This window comes from Carassius carassius, chromosome 11, assembly GCF_963082965.1.
Source record: "Carassius carassius chromosome 11, fCarCar2.1, whole genome shotgun sequence".
Lineage (NCBI taxonomy): Eukaryota > Metazoa > Chordata > Actinopteri > Cypriniformes > Cyprinidae > Carassius > Carassius carassius.
Genome location: NC_081765.1, coordinates 21,426,381 through 21,450,363, shown reverse-complemented (window position 1 = coordinate 21,450,363; position 23,983 = coordinate 21,426,381). Strand labels below are relative to the sequence as shown.

The window sequence follows — 23,983 nt, the reverse complement described above, 5'->3', positions numbered from 1 at the left end:
CCACAGTCTTGCAACAGCACAGGTGTTACTTTCTGCATCTTTTACACATTGTCGAAGCCAAATGCTGCAAGATACGACAATCTGATGATGCAGCTGGGAGTGAATGGGGCGTCGGGTTAACCAATGACAGCTAAGCATGCGCTTCAATGTAAATAAAGCAAACCAGCTTGGTGACTGTGTTTATTACTGAGCCAACAGTGCTGCAGACGGAAAAATCACCAGTGTGTGTGTCCTGTCCCTCTGCTGCTCTGGAGGAGACGGCCTGTTGGATCAACACCCTAAAGCTGAGGCTCAAGGTCCATGTTTGTGATGCCCATCCCAGAAAAGACTGGCAGGGGGTCGTTCCCTCACATCAACAAAATATGCCTCTTCCCCAGACTGCCACCTGTTCAGGAGCTGTCTGTTCTGAGCCGTCTAGTGACAAAGTGAACAAAGTGGGTAGTGGGCCCTTACACAGCGCTGCTATTGGACGGTTGCTGTGCATCATTAATGTTCCCCAATGCCAGCTGGCCAATCAGGAGGTGCCATCTGGTTTGGCTACAGTGCCACTGTCAGGTGATTCTCAAAATCTCACATAGATGGACTGAATCTATCAAAAAGGCGGAAAAAAGTGATACACTGAATACTGAATAAAATTAAGAAGGACAATTCTATTTTGACACCTAAATTAATATACTAGAAAAAATATTAAAGAGACCAACCATTTTTTTTCTTATTCATAACACAACACCATATCTATGTAGTTAACTAAAATTCCTCCTAAAGAAATAAATATGGGTCAAGGTCAATTCACAGATGAGGAATTCAGGGAAATAATGTTTAAGACACAATTGTGTGCAGTTATACATAAAAGAGGAGAAAATAAAATTGACTGTTAATTTGTAATTTTTTGGCCTTTTTGTTTTGTAGCAGATTTAACTGCTTGTCTGTTGATGAATATGTACCTGTTGTAGTATTCTGCCCAATTATTATAGGAATATATTTACTTTAAGAAAAATATTTAAAAAGTGTTTTTATGATGAATAAAATGCCTAAATAAAGTATTCGAAATCTAAGAGCTCATTGAATAAAATGTTCTCATTTAAATTTTAAAACATTAAAATCAGAAACATTTCCTAAACATGAAATATATATTTTTAATAATACATAAAATACGTTTATAAAATACAAAGTGTGATTACTACTAACAATTTTATTTATAAAAAGCATTCTGAGACTCAGATTGCAGTATTTGCAATAATATAGTGATCGATTTGCTCTTGCAAAAAAAAAAAAAATTCCCTACCCTATATTTATCTGCATGCAATTTCAACTGCCTACAAACAAACACTCACTCACTCACACACACTCACTCACACACACACACACACACACACACACACACACACACACACACACACACACACACACACACTGAGGGGGAAAACTGTAAACTGTGTTTCTGTAGGCCTCTCGACACAGGGACCTCAGACTAGCAGTGGCAATCAGAAGGGTGGTGAGCTCAGCGCATGCTACATGAGGAGATGCTCCAATTCAGACTCGCACGAGAGGCAGAAGAGAGTCATCAAACCCGATCCCACCTGCCTAATGACAGGCTGCTGAACAGAGCGCCCGGCTGATGGACTGCAACACGGCACAACCAACCCACGGGTTGGCAGCTGGGGAAATAAAAACACACAACCTTGCAGTGGCACCCCCATAGATAACCTGGGATGCCACAAACCGAAAAAATAATCATAATAAGTAAATCATTTAGTTGGATCACATGCTTATTTAATTTTAGCATGTTAACCACAGCATCTGCCAAAATACAAAACTTACAAGTAATTTTTTTTAATTTAGTGCACTGTAGTAGCAATTTCAAGCTTCAAGAAGAAAGCAAAAAGTGTCAGAAAGATTCTGAAAGCCTTTTACATAGTTTGAAGGTGATCCAATAATAATTGATTATTATTTTACATTAGTAATAATATCTTGGTAATTTGAAGAGACTATGGTTATCGTGGTAATTTATTTTATGATGGTTGTAAATGCCTTTTAATTAATCAAATAAATGCTCCTAAAATAGTTTCTGTATGAAATGCCTTTTTTTTTACCCGAGTTGCAATTCTATCATTATTAAATTATAATAAAATGCTGTTGTAAATTAAACCTAGTGATTTAACATACTAGATGGAATTAGTGATGATCTTTGATGTAAAAAAAGAAGACAGGACCAAAGAGAATGATCTTTAGCTTTGTGCTGTGTTCTGGAGGAATGGCAGTGCTAGTGTATACAGAGATGTGCAGGGAGAACAGTGTGTATTCTGCAAACAGCAATTACATATTCATTAGCAGAGGCTCAGAGGAGGGCTGTGTCTGGCCTCCCGTGGCCAGTTACCTGCTCACCAGGATTCCACACACACACAAACGCACACACAAGCACGCACACACGGACACACACGCACGCACACACACGCACGCACACAAACACACGTTGCCTGGCTACAAACCCACACAGAGTGCTGAGCAGTGAACATACATCTATCTCCCATAAATTCACTTGTAAGTGATGGATACACAGACACAGATGAATAAAGAAACATGCACACACGCATACACTGCTAAACATAACTGGTAACTTTCTTTGAAGTTTCATATATGTAGTATGTTATTAAAAGCTCAAGTAATAAATAAAAAAAACAATGCAATATGGACAGCATATAGAAATTGTAAATATATATATATATATATATATATATATATATATATATATATATATATTTATATATATAAAAAGTTGAAAATTCTTAAATATAACAACGATGTCAGCACTAATAAGGCAGATATCCAGAAAAACATGAAAAGTAGAGATGCTCAAATTGTAGGGAGAGAAATGCTAAAAAAATACACAAAAACCCTCACTAATCTCTAACCACTAACCCATATATACAATTAATCAAATGTAATTATATTTATAATTATATATAATTTATGGAATGTAATTAATTTTGTACATACATTTTTGTGAGAAATTTTGCAGGTTAAATACAAATTGTGCTCTAGCAACAGCAGCAAGTTGTTGCTTTCCACCTGTATTAAGCCAAGAATATTCCTTTAAAACTACAATATTATAAAGTAAATCTCTTCAGCCGATTATTAGTGCTCTGAAGAAAATTGATGCACACCAAAACATTTTGAACAATTTAAGTCAGTATATGCTCTACCTGCAATCATACATATGTAAGTGCGTGCATTTTTACTGAGATCCTAAACCATCCGAGTCCAAAAGAGCATTTTGTTTAAGGAAGACCAGGCCAGGATGTGATACAGTAATTGAACAGAAATGAAAAATGATTTGACTTTGCAGTCAGCATACCAGTGAAGCCCATAAGTGCACCCTCTCTGGCCTGCTGCCTCAGTCCTTCCACATCCTGATAATCAATATAAACAAGATCGATCGCCTGGAGACCGAAACCTTTGGTGGTGACCACCACTTTCTGCCGAGCATACAGGAGTTCTTTAGCATCTTTAGTGCGTGTGGCTCCTGCAGGTGAAAAGAGATCCAACATCTGATTTTTACAAAAAATTTATCAAACCAAAGCATCATATATGAGATAACAATTTGCAGTTGAAGGGATTTTAATGACATATTATCATAAAAATGCATATTTTTCATTATTTAATTAAAATAAATTGTATTATTTGTGGTATGTCATTCAACAAATAAGTGAATGAAAAAGAAAAATGTGTATAAATAGTGAATTAAAAAGATAGCAGACCTATGCTGGCACAGAAGTCATCTGACCCGAAGACAACTCCGTCATGATGAAGACCTGCCTTTGGCCCAAGATCTCGAAGTGCTTCACACACTGCCTTCAAGAGAAAGAGAAAATGAAGAGATGTGAGAGAGAGAGAGAGAGAGAGAGAGAGTGTGTGTGTGTGTGTGTGTGTGTGTGTGTGTGTGTGTGTGTGTGTGTGTGCACATGCATGTGTACTTTGGCAGTCTATCAAGTCACCCAGTTAGACGACTCTAATTTTCCCCAAAACTCCCTTAATCGATGTCCATGTCTTTGTTCTTTATATTGTGTTTAGAAATGGAAAACAATGGAACTATATATTAAAAAAGTTACACACACACACACACACACACACACACACAATTAATGGGCCATCTCTGTCCCCGTGAATGTGGAAATCTGTGAAGACCGTCCAAGGCTGTAACTAACCCCAGAAGCAGGACTAGTGAGAGACAGTCTGGAATGTGATATGACCGTGTCAGGCACGGAGCAGATGGAATTTCTTGAATGCTTTTGATGAGTTCCAAATTAATTTAACTTCTTGCTGTGACTCTGCAATATTTCCCTGTCTTGGCTCTGGGATTCAATCTAGCCAGCACAACAGAGGGTTGGGGGGGGGGGGACGGCTGATAATAAAAAGAAAAGAGGAGCTGCATGTTTTATAAGAGGACAAAAAAAAAAACATGACTTTGGCCATTTTTTTTCTCAGATGGTGCAATTTTATATTTTCTCATTCAAATTATAAAGTTGCTATTTACCTTAAAATTCAGCAGACCCACAGCAGTTTCCACAAAGGTGACCAAGCGGATGGGTTCCTCAAGCTCTCTGCCTTTGAAGTTTCGCTGAAACCTGTCAACAAACTGAAATGGACACACGCACACACACACAGTCAAAAACAACACTTTAAATCTCATTTAAAGAGACAACATTACTCAAATGCCATGCCTAATTAAATTAAAAAACCTCTGACTCAGGGTTTTGAAGAAAAAAGAAATATTACTTCAAAAACTTGACAGGATTCACACAGTCTCCTGTTTCTTAGAGGCCCTTGAGATATACTACAGGTTCCCGTCTGGATTTACAAAGAAAGGAGGACTGAATTTGAAAAGGATGAGATTTGAGCTGTCTGGGAGCGCATTTCATTTCAGTTTTATGCAGAGCTTCGGCTTCCCCCCGCGGACAGACTCGTGAGACTTGCGACGTGTGATACGACACTTCTCCGCGCTATTCATTTTCCTGCTAATGTTTGAGCTTACCTAAGAAAGCTTTAAAATGAAGTTTGGTGCTTTGAAGACCAAAGCATTCCGATTTTTTCCAACAGACCAGTTCACAGCTAGCCGTGGACTGCCAGTGGGGTTGCCCAAATTCCAAAATCTATCATCTGGAAACACACAAAAGCTCCCTCTGTCAGATATTTTCTTTTAAAGCCTGTACAAAAAAAAAAAATATAATAAAAGGAGTGGGGAAGGGAAAGGAAGGGAAGAGGGGGAAAAACTCAAAGCAGAAAAGTGTAATTCCCTGTGCCCCTATTCTGAAATAACTTCAGGTACGTCAAGGCTAGTTTTCCAAATAAAGGCCAAAATATCCCACACACACTTGTTTTATTAGTTTTTTCTAATGGGGGAATTTTAATCATCTCCCCATTCAATCTCAGTAGGATAAATCATATCTGAGAGATTTGCATAAATATAAACCATTCAAAGACTTTTCATCTTCAAAGGGGTTTTCAAGACCCAATAAGCTTTGTACTGTAATCATCTGAGGTCACAACCCTGCAGGAGTAATGCTACTATGGCAACATAAAAACGCCAACGGCTTAGCATAATATTCCCATCGAATGGAGAAAAGGGAGGGAGAGGGAAGGGCTTGGCGGCCCTTCCATTTCCTCACCATCTCTTTATCCAGTCTCCACATTGCCCTCTCCGACAGCCCCCGATTTTTGCGCAAAATAACTAACTAAACTTAAGCATTTATGTAGCTAAAAGCTCTGCCCTGTCACACGCCTTTCATGGAGAGGCGCCATTAGGACATTGACGAGTGACAACAAATTAAAGGTATGCTTTTACTGTGCTGAAAGTTTCAGTACCGATCTGCCTTTTCAATATTTACACATCTTGGAGGGGAACTCAACATTGAACCACACTTGCGCAAATTTTAATACCACTCTCAGGTGACAAGCTTTTGTGGTCCCTATAGGCAGCTTGCCAAAACCCACACTTCTCGACATAAGTGCAATAAGTGCCCCATCCGCCATGATCCAGATTTTGGGGCGAAGGAGCCGCTAGAGCGAAAAAGGCGGCAAGTGGATAAGTTTCAATTAATGCTCTTCAAAAGAGAGCCAGATTAAATGTTTCCGGCCTGCTGAAGTGCTCATTTCACCGTGTGGTGGTGGAGGGGGGGGGGGGGGGCGTGAATTAGGAGTGGACGTGGAGGGACAGGACTCGAGCTGGTTCCTTTCAGGACTCAGTAGTGTGGCGACCAAAGAATGCACACGGCTCCGAATCTGTGGGAGAATTGTCTGCAGACAAAAGGAGGGGGTGGGGGAAGAGATATGCCTGTTATAGTCCAATAAGCCTTGTCAGTCAAACAAGCACACAGAGAGAGGACAGAAAGGGAGAGTAGAAGATTTTCACACAAAAGGAAACAAGTAAGTCCATCTTTTAGCAACAAATCAGTCTGGAGGTTCCTCTGCTCATCTACGTGAAAAAAGGGAAGAAAATAAACAACAGAGGGATTTAGGGTCGGCCACCGGGACGAGAAGAAGAGAAGGAGGAGAGAGATAATCAGGCTTTTAGTGATATGACTTGTGTTTTGAGTTGGATTAGACACTCACTGACTGATCATCACAGACAGAAACACACAAGGGATAACAGAAATATTTAATGCTACAGTACACAATAGCATTAGATAGCTGGTGTTTATTTTACAGTGATTTTAAAGTAGCACTTTAACTTTTACAAGCTCCATTGTGACTTGATGCTCCCTAATTCATTCCACAGTAAAACATATAATAACACCACTGGAATAGCAAGTACATATAAAAAAAATACCAACTTCGTAATGACACCAAAATGCTGCTGTTTTAAACAGTTTACTATGTTGTTATTTAACTTGCAAATGACTTGACATTCAAAAAATAAAGCAGTTCTGCCCAATGTTGCCATGTCAGACTGCACAAAGAAACACACCAATAGTGGAACACATCCACGGTCCCTCTGAGAGGAATTAACTGGAAATGGCTAATTTTGTTACATAATGCGTATTGAACAGATTTGTTGTTTCTTTTTGAGGATATCTGTCAAGAACACAAAAATACCAAATATATATAGCAGCAACAAAAGCTGCAATAACTACAGCATTTTTACAGAAACTACATGACCATGGTCAGTCCTGGTAAGGATTCTGTATATCCAAGTATGACAACATATCCAACCTGTCCAATGACCAGAGCTGTTAAAGAAAGCAAAAAGGAGAAAAAGAGAAAGAGATAAACGCCTTCTCCTTTCATGTTTGTCTCACGCCACTTTCAAAGCAGTGGGCCCATGTCAGGTCAGTGCTACATGACTTCCTCTCCGCTCACAATCTCCCGTATCCTGCTGCGGCTATGAGCTCAACCGTGTGCAAAGCATGCAGAGAGCATGTTCTAACCCTCACTACATATATGTGCACTTTTTAATGCATTCACACACATTGTATTACCAAATGTGATGTATGTGTAGAGGTTGTATTGATTTTTGAGTGCCTAAGTGGGTAGTGAATGGTTGATGCTGTAGGTCATTTTACTTTGAAAATGGGTTTATTTTTGATGTGGGTGAGAGTAGATAGAGAGAATTCCTGAAACCATATAGTCAAATCATTCCTCTTTTTTTCCATTTATATATATATATATATATATATATATATATATATATATATATATATATATATATATATATAAAACACACTGTTGTTTATGGACTATGCTTAAGAGCCACTTAAGAGAATCACTTAAGAGCCACTTAAGAGTTTATCTTTGAGAAAACAAAAAGTAATAAAGTAATAGACAAAATGGCAGTGAACAAGAATTAGAGACAAAAATATGAACACCTGTCAGCAATTAAAAAGGGAGGAAACATTGAGCGGCCCGAGAAATATATGAGCACTAATTAAAACTGCTAGTTAAAAACTTCCTTCTAGTCTAAGCCAACTGTGAGCAACATACTAGGGACCCCCTCCCATCTCTCAACTTCCCTCCCTCCCTTCATCTAGCTAGTTAAGACATTGTAGATTCTTTCAGGTCTTTTCAGTGGTCATGCAGAGTAGCTGAATACTGCAGATTTGGGCTGGGTTGGCTGGTTGGGGGAAAAAGCTGGAGGGATTTGGGGGCTGGTGTATTGGCTATTCTGGGGGCCACCAGGGCCCTCCTGGGGCCGCCTGGCAGAGGAAGCCCTGATTTGATGGACGAACAGATGTCTAGAAGAATCTTCAACACCTCTTGCAACACACACATACATGGAGGTGATCAGGAGAAAAGATTGTTTTGTGGCTTTTTGTCCATGTCTGCTAGATTTGAGACCATCTGTAATGTCACTGACTGGCTGACTGACCAACCATCTGATAATGAGATCTATATGAGTGGTTAAATTGTCCACCTACTTGTATTTGAACAATGCCAGACCTAAATAATCCCAAGTATAGGTTTATTGAAGAGGCCCTGTGTTTCCAGGGTAAAGAAGTACTTTGTGACATCTGCCTTGTGAAGCTAGTTTTAAAATGTCATGGCTTTCTTGAGCTGATGCCAAGATATACAGCCCCATTTCTCCCCGGGCCTGACTACAGGGATCAAGCCCTCTGTACAGACTAATAGAAAAGATTGTTATTATTGCTTTGAAAGGACCTGTGGTTTTGTCTTACTCTGTGAGTTCAGAGGGTGTTGTGTTCTTTTCAAAGGATAGAAAATGCAAGAGTACACTCAAGGTATTTTTAGTGTCTCATTTTTCACATTAGACAGAGCATAGACTTCAATTTGTGGGATGAAATTATAATGAATGTCGCATTACCTATAATATAATCATAATCATATGGAAACATCTGAGTCCTCAATGCACTATTCAACATTTACAAATGTACTGATTCAAGTTTGGGGGAAAACACTACTGTTTAAAAGTTTGAAAGAAGTCTCTTATTCTCATTGACACCGATTTTGTTTGATCAAAAATACAGTAAAAACAGTAATATTATGAAAGGTTATAATTTAAAATATAATGTTTTCTTAACATTTTAAATATACTTTAAAGTGTAATTTATTTCTTTGATGGGCAAAGCCGAATTTTCTAATAGGCTAAAATCATTCTAATAGGCTAATTTGCTGCTCAAAAAATTTGCTGTTTCTAATTATTACCAATGTTGGAAACCGTGAAACATTTTTATTATTTTATTAATTTTTTTTATGAATAGAAAGTTAAACAACAGCATTTTTGAGAAATATCTTTTTTGTAACATTATAAATGTCTTTACTGTAACTTTTTATCAATTTATTGCATCCCTGCTGAATGAAATTCTTAATTTCTTTAATAAAACAAATCATACTGACCCTACACTTTTGAATAGATGTGTACAACTGAAAATTGTATATTGAATGGCATGAGAGACTACTTTTTTAGTCATGGCTGCTCACTGTATAGTTTATATGTATGGAAATGTGATATTTTTTAAATCTCTTTTTTTGTATTTTAAAGGAGAAATATTAAATAATGACAGAATGCTTATTTTTAGGTGAACTACTTGTTTAACATGCTAAAAGGCTCACTCACCCACTGCACCTCTCCTGTATCCTCCACCTTTGGCAGCATGAGTGCTGTGGGAAGCACGTCTGCCTGCAGAATCACCTCCATGTCAGCTTCAGCCAGGCCGCTGGACACCGAGTTCACCCGCACACACTTCTCCGTACGCCCCAGATCCAGCTCAGCCAACATCTTTGGGATAGTTTTCCGAGCTGCATCCTGTCAAAAAAAAAAGAAAAGAAAACAAAAACCACAGCTGCTATCAAAGAAAGGAAATGTCCCAAAGCATGCTGCACCACAAAATGAAAGACCCAAATTGTTTATGCAGTATTCAGTGATAAACACTGCAACCCCCCCACCAAAAAAAAATAAATAAATAAAACTTGAATGGATATGTTACATAATTAAGACTCTCTATTTGACCAAGAACACAGGCTTGTTGGTATCAAATGTGGAAAAGTGAGCAAAAGAAGGTTAGACAGGGATTATTGTTTGCTTTTTTTACTACTGGAGAATGATTTGTGTTTACCTAATAAACGGGAGGACATTTGTTATAAATATATATGTAAAAAATATTAGGTTGCATAATAAATATTATGTTATATACGGAAAACTACAAGCTATATAAAATGCAAAATGGTTCCTATCCGTTTGAACTGGGCATTGGGTGCACTTGTAAAAAGATAAAGATGCATCAGCTTAGACGAGCGGACGCTATGTAAATTTACAGGGGAAGTGGTGGTTGGCGCCTGGGATTACAGTGCGGAGAAAGATATAGAGAAAGGGATCAACCTCACTACAGCGGATTCACCAAAGGCCATAAAGTGAAAAGCCTTGAACACATGTCTTCAACACAAACACCACAGAAACATGACCAAAGGAAGTGGAAGGAGGAAGAATCAAAGTTAAAGCCACGTTCCAGAGCCTGTGACAACAGCAGCACACGCCAGGAGATTCAAACCAGATGCAGCTCAATGCAGAGGTTTCCACTGGTCTGAACACAGCACTCCATCTGAAGGGAAATCTGCTCTCAGTTAAGCAAGAGAAGGAAACAGTAGCTCAGGAGTTGTCAGGTTAGATCAGAGGAGGGATGAGAAAGCCCAAGAGAAAGAGAGGAGGGAGGCCAAGGCTCAGGGGTTAATTTAACTTGAATGAGGAACTACTTTGCCTATGTCATCTTCACAAAGTCCACTGGAACCTCTACCCAAAAATGGGCTGCTCAGTGGTATAGTTTTTAATGTATGGAAAAGTGATTATTTTTTTTTAATTCCTAAGAAGTTGTTGACAGACAAGTAAATAATGACAGAATGCTCATTTTTAGCTGAACTACTCGTTTAAAATGCTAAAGGATGGACTCACCCACTGCACCTAGCAGAGACCATAATGGGCATAAACCAGCCAAATACATGGCATTTACGTCAACTTTAGAGATAATGAATAGAAGGAAAGACTTAAATGTATTGGATGTCTTTTATGGTAGGTTATTTGATCAATATATTGTAATAATAATGATTACTTTTGTTATTATTATTAAAATTATCACTAATAAAATCTATAACCTTACATATCATGCTATGTTTCTTTTTCTTTCTTTTTTGTGTGTGTGTGTGTGTGTGTTGTTGTCTAACTGCGACCCAGGTATTATCTACAGGTATTACATATTGTGTCAAAAATAACATTCTCAGTATTGCTCATGACAGTGCAAAGACGGTAAATCTCTAGTCTAAATCTGTAACCCTCTTTAAAGTCAAGCTTGGACTATAAAACCTTTCTTTTGAACTGGTAATCACAACCAGACTGGATTATAATTCCCTCAACCTATATCTAAAATAACAACACTGTCCAACATTTTTATAACAAAATTGAAAGTGTACACAAGCCCAGAGCTATTAAATCATCTATACAACATCTGCAGAGTCGAAATCCAACACACAATCTAGACACTCGTATCTAAACTGACATTGTGGTCCTCAGTTTACAGTTTATGGTAAGAGTTGCTGAATAGCAAACTGAACAACAAAGTGATCCTCAATAGGAAGTCATGTGTACGCTTAAAAGCCTTTTATATACAGTATTTGGAGATCACAGTGGTAGTATTAGGAGGGCCGAGGTTTTATGAAGCCATAACTCAGCATTTGTAAAGCTTCCATGGTGGATCCAGTTTGAATCCTCCAGTATAATCCAAGACTGATCCAGTGTCTTAGACACTGGCGAACCAATGGCTGATATCAACGTTCACTCTTGAGCAAAAACACAAGGCTTTGAGTAACAAATCAACATCAAAACGCTCCTATATCAGTCTAAAGACGACAGCGTAGCTAGAAATGGACCAATCAGTCTGAAATAACCACTGAATTGTGTAATGTTATATCAAACCTTCATGCCATGCGATTCTCTGCTTTTTATAACTATGTTTTGCTTCGAACTGATATTCCTGACAGCAAAACATTTGAATTTCTATGTTCCACTAATCTCCCCTCACAGTGGCTTGCTTATCTCCCCTCACAGTGAACTGACAGAAAGAACATTCTCAAGAAGATTCTCAAGCCATTCCGAGCCGGAATAAAAGTACTTTGAAAGCTGAAAATGTTTTACATTAATGGAAACCTGTCCAACTAGTTGCTTCAAAAGACTCTTCCCCAATCTCCCAGCATCCCACAGAGTGACCAGGAGAATCACAGGTTTGAAGGATCTTTGATTCTTTCCATCAAGTCCATCATTAAAGCTCAACACAGTATCATGACAGCATGTACAGAAAACACTCAAAACAAAAGACAGACTTTAAAGTTTGTAGACACTGATGTCTCATTTAAAAAGAGGCCTGATCCTTTGCATTTTTAAAAAATCTGGACTCCAACTGTGCAATATGCCAAGAAATGGATCTGCATTTGGATTATTCAGTGTCTAATCATGTTTTCTTTTTTCTTATACATTTGCATTATTGGAAATGGGAGCAAGAAACGTGAGAGGGGGGAACAAAAAGAAACTAAATTTTATATGTTTCCATTCAACAATTCTCACTTTTTTTAATTCTTATTTTTTTCATTGCAACTGATCGTGATATTTCCAGTAATGAGCTGTGAGAGATGGTGACTTTGATTCCCTAGATGTGTAATCTAAGCAAACAATGTCTCATGGACATGGTCTGACAGGTGACACACCGGGCATCTGGAGCTCTATTCCAGATGAATGACTAACAGATCCAGCATCTGATTCTGCATTTGTCCGGTTCCGCATGAGAGGGAAGCCTGTCCCCCAAGGCTCACCGCTAGATTCTCTCAGTCTCTCGAAAACCACCACTTCTCCTCACACTGTGAGGCTGTGGAATGATCTGTTACTACTTCAGAGTGCTGCTTGGGCAGCTCAAATTTTACTGACTGGCTCCGCTAATCAAAACAGACGTTTGTAATTTGATAATGAGAGGGGGACAATATCCGCTTTTCTTCAAAACTCAGCGTTTTGTGATATGTTGGGCCGCAATGGAGACTCCCATGAAGATGAAGAGAGGTTAAGGTAATGGAGCGTTCAGATGGGACCCTGGGCCACATTCAACATCTGGTATTCACGGTTAACTATGGATGCTACTGTTCATGGGCGCTATTTTTTTCTGTTCTCAAAGTACTTGAAATGTCTGCTATCATAACTTGCCTTTAAGCAATACAATCTACACATCTGATAGCTGTGCCAGTGAAAACTGCAACCTAAACAAATAATTCTTAACAATGTGCCACTGCCAACAGTGTAGCCTTGTGATGCAGGCTGCATGTGAGAGTCTCTTCTGCTACTGAAGTGCTAAAGGAAGTCTGTGATGAGAGTGGGAACAGAAGGATCTCTGTGCCTCTAGGGAAATGACAGAGCTCAGTTTTTCTCAGGGTTTTGTACTGTATCAAAGTTGTATAGGTAGCAACTCTTGAGAGGATTATTTTATACTATTCAAACATTTACAGAAAACACTAAACAGTGCAAAATAAAGATCTTTGTAACTTTTTAAAGCTGAATATGATTGGATAAGTTTTTCTAGCTGTGTTGCAATAATAACAGTAACCCAGATATGACACTTTCCACAAATAGGGTACCAAATAGCTTACCCCCCCCCCCCCCCCCCAACAAATGTCAGTGAATAGAGGTCCTTAAACTATCTGTCAACTTCATGAGGTCAAACTAAATATTATATGAGTGTTTTATTTTCCCTTTTAAAATATATTATATTATTATTATTTATTATTTATTTTATTTTTTTATTTTTTTTTAACCAGGTTTCTTCTTCAAGGGAGCAGATTATTTGCTAGACACTTACAAAAGCAAAGGCTGTGTTTAATTTTAAAAGTGGCATTATATGGAGTATATGGGGTACAAGGAGTGTTGGCCATTAGGGTTGTTCATACCTGCTGCCAGAGACAGAGCTTTATAACGAAGTCACCTTTCTGTGTCAAGTTTGCCATGTGAAGCAAATAAAAATTAATAATAATAATAATAATAATAATAATAACAATAGCAACATGCTATAAGACACAATCAATCACAGAGGGGTTTTTACAGTTAACTAAAACTAAATTAAAAACTAACTATAGAACCCATTAAAAAAAAAAACTTTTTATTTACTTGGAATAAATGATAACTAATATAAAATTATATATACTGTATATATATATATATATATATATATATATATATATATATATATATATATATATATATATATATAGTTTAGCTTGATGTACTAAAGTAACAAAAACAATTGTAAAACTGAAGTAAAACTATAGACTATAAAACCAAAAAGTGACAAAAACACATGGAAAAATTGCTAAAACCTAAACTAAATGTAAAATGAAAATGAAAAACATAAAATATTATTATAAAAAAAATAAAAATAAAATCAAGATCAAATCAAAAAACAAAACAAAAACTACTACTACTACTAAATTGGATCGATTTACTTTGCTAGATAAAAATTGGTTAACATAATATGTATTATGTATTAATATGTTAGATAAAAGGCTTAAATTATCTCTGTACATTATAAAAGGCAGTGTGTGATGCTGTATAGTAGATCCTACATGAATTAACATAAAAAGACACATAGTCTTATGTAATTTTGTTGAAACATATTCTTAATGAAGCCTATCTCTAATCATGTGTTATTGTTCTGCACAGGAAACAGGTATCCATTTATCCTGAATGAAGCCAGTCTTTAACACCTCTCATAAACACTCATCATACTGTGAGACCGAGAAATCCCCCCAGATCAAGCAGATATCACTAAAACACAGCAAACTCTTAACACATATCTCATGACTCATCTTAGTTATGTGCATCAGGCATAACACATGAGTGTCTGGTTGCATATAATGCCGCAGCTATGTTTGACATGAATCCTTTTCCCGATGAAAACATGAAGAAAGATCTTTATGTTGTAGCTGCAAATTGTGAGTGAGATATTATGGCTTATGTTGGACTACTCTGGCTCCTTCCACAGGATTCACAGAAGACAGGTGTGTGTCATTTGTCTTTACAAAGCATGAACATTAAAATTACAGGAAGAGTTTTACCCTCTGTGGCTCTCATTTGTGTTTATACACTCCTGGGACACGACACGGCAGTGACGTCAAACTGAATTGGTTGTTGCATCAAATCCGAAGGATGGATTATATGACTTTTTTTTGTTGCTTATTTTTTTGATAGTTCTTTCTCAGTATCTTTTGCCAAAACACATCTCGAACATTTCCACAGTTCCACAGAAGAAAGTTAGTCACACATAAGTATATAACAACACAAATGATGAGAAAATTCGCATTTATGGGTGAATTACCTCTTTAAAGTGCATTAGAAAAACAAAACAAGAAACAAGTGTTCACACGTCCTCAGATTCCACAAACCAGATCTTACAAAAACATGTACAGATCTATCATGTCATAATATTTAATTAACATAAAAAGCAGAGATGATGTCAGAACTGTGATGGTTGAAGAAAGCTTTCAATCTCCTCTTCAGTCATCATCTCTCTTATTCAGTTCCAAGCAATAGGGACCACCCTGCTTCACTGACCCTTCAATAAACTGTACCCTAGTATGACTACACCATTCACACAGCTCCTATGACAAATGTATGACACACACATGCCACAGGGTTGACTGGCAGGCAGTTTCTTGCAGCACACAGGCTATTAGAGTTCACGAATGCTGGGGATTCATTTTCTGGGTGAACGCCTCAGATCGCTGGTTGTTTCTCTTGGCAGTAGAGCGTCCTGTGTTCCTCTGGAACATTCCTCAGCTGCACTATTTGAAGAGAGCCCTTTCTACTTGAAGGAATGGTTCATCCAAAAATAAGCATTTTGGAATCATTTACACACCCTTGTGTCATTCAAAATCTGCTTGATGTTCCTTCTGTGAAACACAAATGAGACGTTTAGCAAAGTGTACAAGCTAATCGTTTACATACAACAAAAGTGCATGGGAACTGGACTTGCTGGACTGGTCCAAAAAAAAGGGCACAATAACAGAAATTGTTGGTTTAGTGGAAATCCTTCCTCTGGCTTTCAAATAAGTTGTGCAATTTTAATATGGACATTATCAAACATGGCACATTTCTGTCTTTTCCTCACATATAGCATGCTCACATATTTTGGAGTTTGCTATATGTGGTCATCATTTACTTTCACTGTATGGAAAATAGCAGAGTGAACATTCTGCTAAATGTGTTTTTTGTGTTCCACAGAAGAAAGGAAGTCATAAAGGTTTGGTACGACACTGGTATGATATTTGATCACATCAACTTCCACAAATGAGAACCAGGACAACTTTCTTGAGCAAGCTCCCTGATAAGATGATCTCAAAGGCTAAATTGTATTATTTTGCAGTATTTGAGATGTGGACTTAACTAACCCTCATTACATTACTACACTATTGCAATGCATTGCGGTGTTCCCTCTTTGAACCATACCCAGTGAGAGTGTGGCAGAGGAAATCTGAGATTACTTCAAAATGCCGGCATTGCATTTAAAGCTTCTATATCGGATAACAGTTGGTTGCATAGATTATGGTAAATTGGGAATGTTGACAGGAAGCCAAAGTATTACACTTTCAAATGAGCTCAAACTGAAATCCAAGACTACAAAAGTGTATTAAGTCAGTCCTGACAAACAGAAAATGCATACTGTACTTGTGAATGTATACTAGAGAAAAAGAAAACAAACGTTCTCACACAGGGAGCCACTGCTACGGAGCTTTACTGCAAGATTTTCAGTCACAGCTGATATATGAACTACTGGTTGCATATGTTAAAATATAAGCCATGTGAGATTTTTCTTTCATCAAAATCATTTAATCTACTGCCACCACCAGGGCTGATTAAAAAAAGACCAAATGATACAACATAACACAGACACATCTCGGTCCAGCAATACAACGCCTTAGGTGCCCTTGAGCAAGGCACCGAACCCCCAACTGTTCCCCGGGCGCCGCAGCATAAATGGCTGCCCACTGCTCCGGGTGTGTGTTCACAGTGTGTGTGTGTGTGTGTTATCACTGCTCTGTGTGTTTGCACTTTGGATGGGTTAAATGCAGAGCACAAATTCTGAGTATGGGTCACCATACTTGGCTGAATGTCACATCACTTATAACTCACTCACTTATTTATTTATATCAAAAATACAGTAAAATAAAAATGAAGCTGAATTTGCAGCAACCATTAATCCAGTCTTCAGTGTGACATTGAATCTTCAGAAATCTTCCTAATATGCTGGTTTAGTGCTCAGGAAACACATTATTATTATTATTATTATTATTATTATTATTATCATCATTATTAAATAATGAAAAAAGTTTGCTGCCTCCTGGCGGGATTTTTTGATGAATAGAAAGTTCAATAGAAATAGTAATAGAAAACATTTGTAACATTATAAATGCCTTTTGATCAAAAAAAAATTCTCCTGACATTAAAACAAATGATCTATTTCACTCCTTAAATTTCACTCCTTCAAAGAAATAGTACTCAAACTAAATTATAAAATTATAAAATTGGTTATACCTTTAAAATTTTATATCATAATTGATAAATAGCAACAAACTGGTTAACTACATTTTAGTAGCAGCTTTTTTTTATGTAACATGACTATAGTTTAAATATTTGAACCCAAGCTATTATTTAAAACAGCCTCCCCAAAACCTTGAGATCGGGATAATACAAAGTATCAGTTCTGAGAAGAAAACACATTTCTATCACACTGCGCAGAATCATTTAACCTCTTACTTAGCAGGATGTTTTGCACTAGCGCTGCTGACTAAAGGAGAAAAGGGGTAGGAGTGTAGAGACAGTAAGCACAACAGGTAGAGAAAGGAATAATAATAATAAAAAAGTAGGGATATGTAGAGAAGGGATAACTGTCATGATTCCAAGCATCATCCACCACCACCTGCAGGTGAGTGCATCAGATAACACAAGTGCCAATGCCAGCGACACTGCACCTCAGCAAAAGCAACAAGGGCACAAACACACACAAACTTACAGACAGCCATCACAGCTCGAGTGTGCCCGTTAGCAGGGGGATTTGTTCTCTACATACAGTGCCGGGTGGTTTGAGGGAGCTCGGAGCTGATCACAGAGGATCCGAAAACAACATCCGTCCACTTTCACACTTCACTGGAAGAGGTGGCCCCTCCCGGCAGGGCTGCGTAGTCTTGCCATCTGGAGAATAAATCGAGTGTGAAGTACAGTATAGTTTGGGACCAAGCTCCATGGAGGCAGCTCAGCAGTCAGTTCATTAGTTCCAAACTTCCAGGGATTGGAGCTGCGAGGGGGGCAGTGCGGAGCGAGGCTGCTACAGAGAGAAAGGGGAGGCGGGCATGGAAAAACAGGGGGGGAAAGGAGCCGTTGAGTGGAATGCCCCAAACTGAGCTGCAGTCTATAGGGCATCACTGCCACAAAAAAACAAAAATAAACAAACTCGCCCCCGAACCGAAAAAAAAGACAGGTGTAGCCATCAGCCCCTGCTGGAGGAGAGAAAAGGATGACTTCCCACCCCTGCTTATCAGTAAGGAGAGATATTTTTAAATACCAAGTGTGTGCTAGTGTGTGCCAGTGAGGTCCTGAGTGGCAGTGGGAGTCAGAGTAGTCTGAACCGTCTGTCACATGGCACCAAGCGGGCAGGACAGGGAAAAGATTGGCACAGGTTTGCTATGGTGGTGGGGGAGCACAACAATAATACTTATGGCACACAGACAAGATCCAATCATCAATTTAAAACAAACAAACTTTTAGCACTTACATTCTATGAAATCATCCTCATTTATCAATGCACAACATACACATGCCATGTGTTGTGTTTCTAACACAATTTAACAGTGTTTTTTATAAAAGGACAAAAACAACAATATGAAAAGGAACTAATAGCCAAAATCTAGCGAGCTGCCTTGCTGCCTACTTGGGATCCCCATAAGGTTCTAATCCAGAATGCTCTACCTAGGCAGCAACTTTTTTTACCATGCAAATAGTGCTCTGCACACTAAATTTACAGCTGATTTCTGTAGAGTCTGACGTTAGCATGTTGCTAAGACAGAACAGAACAATACTATACAAAGACTAGTCTTGAGTAGCAGCTTTCATTGGCCAAGGCCCGCCCATGAGGCCGTTTGACCGACATGTTAAACAACCAATCACAAATCATTTTGTTTCAGCGTCACATTTCGAAGCATGGAAATGTCGCCACAATAACAAACCGGTGTGTAAGACCCTCGGACGTATTTTAAAGATTCGATGCCGCAAACTTGAAATATTTTACATACTTTTGAAAATTCAGCATTTAGTAGATCCTGATAAGTGCTCATCAACACAGTTGTAAACCTTACGGCTTTCTTCTTTCGTGAGGGGTTTTGGCGGCACGTCACTTTTGTGGAACCTTTGCGGAACATTAAAGAACGCGACACATACGTCTCCCATAATCCTGTATAATTCAACCAATCCGATGACGACTTCGACACTCCTGAAGTGTTTCAACTTTTGTGTCCCATGTGCATCAGACGTTTAGCCAACGGTCCGTGGGCGTGACGTCTGACGCTGAGACTATAAAAATACAAACAGAACAATACTCTAAACAGCATAAAATACATACTACACTCAAATATTGGGTAAAATATATTTAAAATATTTTGGGGGAAAACTTCTACAAAATTTAAATGTAATTTTATGTGGGTTGAAACCTGAATAACTTTATATAATGACACAATCTGAATGTGTTACATCTGAAAGTATTACAGGAAGACCTTGGTTAAATCAGTGCCTGAATAAATAAAGTCCTCAGAACATGTGCATGTGTACAGCATGCATTCATTTTCTTTCCTCCTCACTGACCCATAAAAAGGTAACCGAGCTGCGGCAATAGTTTCATTTAGTGGCAAAAAAAAATAACAACAACATCTATCTACAGGATGAGAAAAACAGCTGAGAGTGTGGGAAGTGAAAGAGCGGGTGCACGAGCGAAGTATGTTTTATTATTGAGTTAATAACTCATTTTTACATTATGCAGTTGCGTGCTAGCAAATATATAATGGATCACAGCTTTCCCTGTACCATGCCAGGCTCTTTAAAGTTAACATATGGTCTTTAAAATTGACTGAGTCTTGTACGAAGGATTGTAAGTGCTTTTAGTCTTGACAGATTTATACCATCAAAAAGCCAAGGAGCAATAGGATTATTTATCAGGCTCTTCAAAAAAGTACATTGTTATTTTTTGAGAGTGAGTTATTAGCATTTTTATCAGGGAGACTACAGAGAGCGTTAATTCTTTCAGCCCTGACAGGAACAGGAGCTAGCGAAAAGAAACCAGAGACCTTTCTCTAATGCCATTTTCTCCCCTCTCAGATCACCTAGCATTAATATTCCTCAACAAAATAATCCTATCTGGGCAGAACACCACAGAAGAACTGCATTTTGGCTCAGCAATCTTATATTTTTATACTTCTCATTTTACACTGTTAACATTGATACATGTCAGTATGCTGACACAGTAACAATGGCATGTTTTTATCCTTAAAGCATTTTTTTTTTACACTTAAAGTCCATCAATGATGGATCAAGTTGTAACTAAAGCTCTGAAACAACACAAAAGACATGAAAGCAGTAAGCCAGATTTAGCGGATACTTTCTTAAAACCTTTCCCCCCACTTGGCTGTGATAAAGAAATTAGTGGGTGTTGGAAAACATTGGGATCCATCACCTTTTTTCAGGGGTCACAGTTTAGGCTGTCTGTCAAAGTTTTTCCCACTTAAGCAGGAATAGCCTCTGGCCATATCAATCATCTTTTGAACATGACTTAAAAACCTTTGTTAGCTGACTCCTTTCCACCGGTTCTCCTTTTAGCTCCTGCTCCAATCACGATTTCATGGAGAGGTAAACAGGGCCAATTGGCTGACTGTGTGGGCGGGTCGAGAATGCTTTTAACCTGCAGCATCTGCTGAAGTCCTGCTGTTTGCTCAGTGTGAAGTGGGCACCTTGTTTTAAGTGAATGTTATAGAAGGGCATTTTTGCCTTTATTGGCACATAATGGGACGGAAATGTGCTTGTTTTAAGAATGCGCTTAGGTAGCTTTCTTTGGAATGATTAAGGATCAGCACCTGGCTAAAAGAGAGCTTTTAATGATGAGGATTTTGTGATTATGTCTCACAGAGTCAGGTGTTGGGTGAAGAATGAAATGGTGGGGCGGTCGGTACCTTCTTGTTTAGGGCGACTCCATCCTCACAGTCGAGAACGGCACAGTCCACATCAAGTGAAGTCAACTTCCGCAGTTTTCTCTCATCGTTGCCGGGAACATACAGCACGGCGCGACGTGGTATGTACTTTAGAGAGGTGCCAGGAGTATGATGGGAACGCTGGCTAGACTGACACCCGGGAACAGCAGACAAAAGTAGACGACTTATCCCCCTAAAAAAAATTCAAGATTTGATGATGTATGAAAATGGGTCAATGATGTTCATTTTATGTATTTATTTACATTTAAAACGCAGAATAACTTAAATACAACTAGTCTATGGTAAGCATGTTTTTAATTTTAGTTATTTAATTTTGATATAATTCATTTAGTTTTTTCCCCATTTAATTTCATAATACAACTGTCCTAATATAAAAATGAATAAAAAGGTCTAAGTAAAAGAATGAAATTCTTGAAAAGAAATATTTAGCATAATGTTATTTATTAAAAAAATTACTGTTATCAAGATTTGAAAACTGTCTGTCATCTAAAATCATGTGGTTCTACCAACATGTAGGAACAAAAAAAAAAAAAAAAAACTGGAAATAATATAATAGAGAGGACACTTGTAGACCCTCATGACTGTGTGTCAAGGTCAATAAGCATCTTAAAATGACGTTTTACAACAAAGCAAGGTTAGTTCTGTTTGTAAAATCACATGGTGCTTCACAAACACAATGATATTTATGAATAAATAATTATATAAAAAAAACATTATATATTTGACCTTAACAAAATAAAATAAAAAATAAAAAAAGTAAAAATAAAAACTTTGAGAATAATGTGTAGTGTTGCATGTATTTACATATGTTGTATTTAAGCAAAATAGGTCATTACTTTTTACTTGATAGTTAAACCAGATGACATTTTAGATTCATTAAACAAGAGTTGTCCCCGACTAATGAATTTCATAGTTGAATCAGAATTTTTGAATCTTGTAGATATTCAACTGATAATCAAATCATATGTTTGGGGGCGGGGGAAAATACACTGAGTAAAGTCCAAGCAGCAACCTCCTGTTCTCGCTCGTGAAGCCCATACGGAATTGACGTCAACTGGCCGCTAGAGGCAGGCTGCAAAAGGGAGTCAATCCCTTAGATTGCATGTTAAAATTTTCAACTTTACAGCATAAAAAAAAAAAATCTTGTTTACAGCCTGGTACAAAAAATTTATTTTGTTCTATATAGCTAATTTTGCCCTTCATGACAACTGTGAGGGGGGTGATTTTTTATTTTTATTTTTATAACTCATCCGTTTAAATTATATTAAGCCTTAAAGTTATGCATAATTAAGGGAGCAGCCACTTGAGTAACAGGTGGACTGCCGCTGCTGTTACCGCCGTCGAGCTAGGTGGGCGTAGTTTCAGCAACCAGCTCTCGCCTTTTTGCCCATTTTGGATTATCCGGGAGTGACGCTTTAAAAATGCTCTTCGGAAACCAATGGGTGACTTCATGGACACTACGTCCATGTTTTTATACAGTCTATGGTCAAGTCAGACATTTGACAGCCATAATTACTTATGTTGACACACAGGGAAAATTAGTAACGAACGCCTCGCAGATACAAACAGGGTAAATAATGTTTTTTATGTTTTGATTAAAAGATAGTTAACACTAAATGTCAGCGAAACCCTAACAAATCACTTTTTTTTTTTTTTTTTTTTTTTTACAATAGTGCTTTTTTTAATAACGTTAGCCTACATGACAGTAGTTATTAATGTTCTGCATTTCTGTTTTGAGCTGCGCGCGCTGAAGATGACCAGTAGAGTGACATTTGATACGTTTTTAACCAATGGGATTAAACTCATCATTTCATATAGAATACGCTTTGTTTTTATACAACATAATGTTAATATTAGGACTTATTGGCTATCTGCAAAAAGGGCCTGAATGCACCTGAGCGTATCTGCTTGGCTCTAAATGAACTCATTTTGTGGACGCGTTCTTCACGCAACAACGAGCAGAAACACGGTAGCTAAACTAAAAAAATTCACAGCATTTTATTATAATTGTGTTCTCATTATAATGGTATGTGTATGACAGTCCCAGTAAAGTTATTCATATTCTGCATTGCTGTTTGTCCTGCTCGCGCTGTGCGCTAAAGAGATAATCACTGTAGTACTACAATGAAGTGCTTGACTCAACCAAATGCATCTTATATCAGGTAAATAATATATCCAGGATATATATAAACTGGCTGAAATCACTTGTACCCTACCTGATAGAAAAAATCCAGTCTCTGTCTATGTCAGTTTGAGTCTTGGTAATGTTTTAAATCCCTGCCACCAAGACGCTCCTCTGTCGGTCATAGATTATGGAAGGTGAAACACACATCTATGGGGTGGTTAGATTTATTCACACACTTAAAACATATTTATTTTAAGCTTCTTTCTTTTTAGATCCTTATTTAAAGCTTTATCATAATAGGCTGTACCAATATTAACTTTTTGGGAGAAAATCAGTAGTTCTATGTGAAATCAGACATTTGAGCTCCCCCATATAAATCAAAATGATATAATCATAACACCCCTTGAATATTCAACTGTGAGATTGGTAGTCAAATCAGGCTCCTCGAATCGAAGCATTGAATTCGGGGGAACCCCTACATTCAACTTAAACTTTTCTTGAAAATAGTATATCAAAACCATATTTTCTAGATCTGTTGTAGCCATCTATTTGTTTGCTGATCTTTCTTTATGCCTACTT

The 23,983-nt window shown here is 37.8% G+C and overlaps 1 protein-coding gene across 1 annotated transcript in view; it reads right to left on the bottom strand.

Moving 5' to 3' along the window:
* LOC132153013 (citramalyl-CoA lyase, mitochondrial-like) overlaps positions 1–23,983 on the bottom strand; it is a 62,095-nt gene that overhangs the window by 3,264 nt on the left and 34,848 nt on the right. The window contains exons 2-6 of the mRNA XM_059562103.1: positions 21,241–21,451; positions 9,569–9,757; positions 4,535–4,636; positions 3,759–3,852; positions 3,356–3,523 (exon numbers count right to left, since the gene is read on the bottom strand). Coding sequence (XP_059418086.1) covers positions 3,356–3,523; positions 3,759–3,852; positions 4,535–4,636; positions 9,569–9,757; positions 21,241–21,451 — 764 coding nt within the window. The remainder of the gene's footprint in view (positions 1–3,355; positions 3,524–3,758; positions 3,853–4,534; positions 4,637–9,568; positions 9,758–21,240; positions 21,452–23,983) is intronic.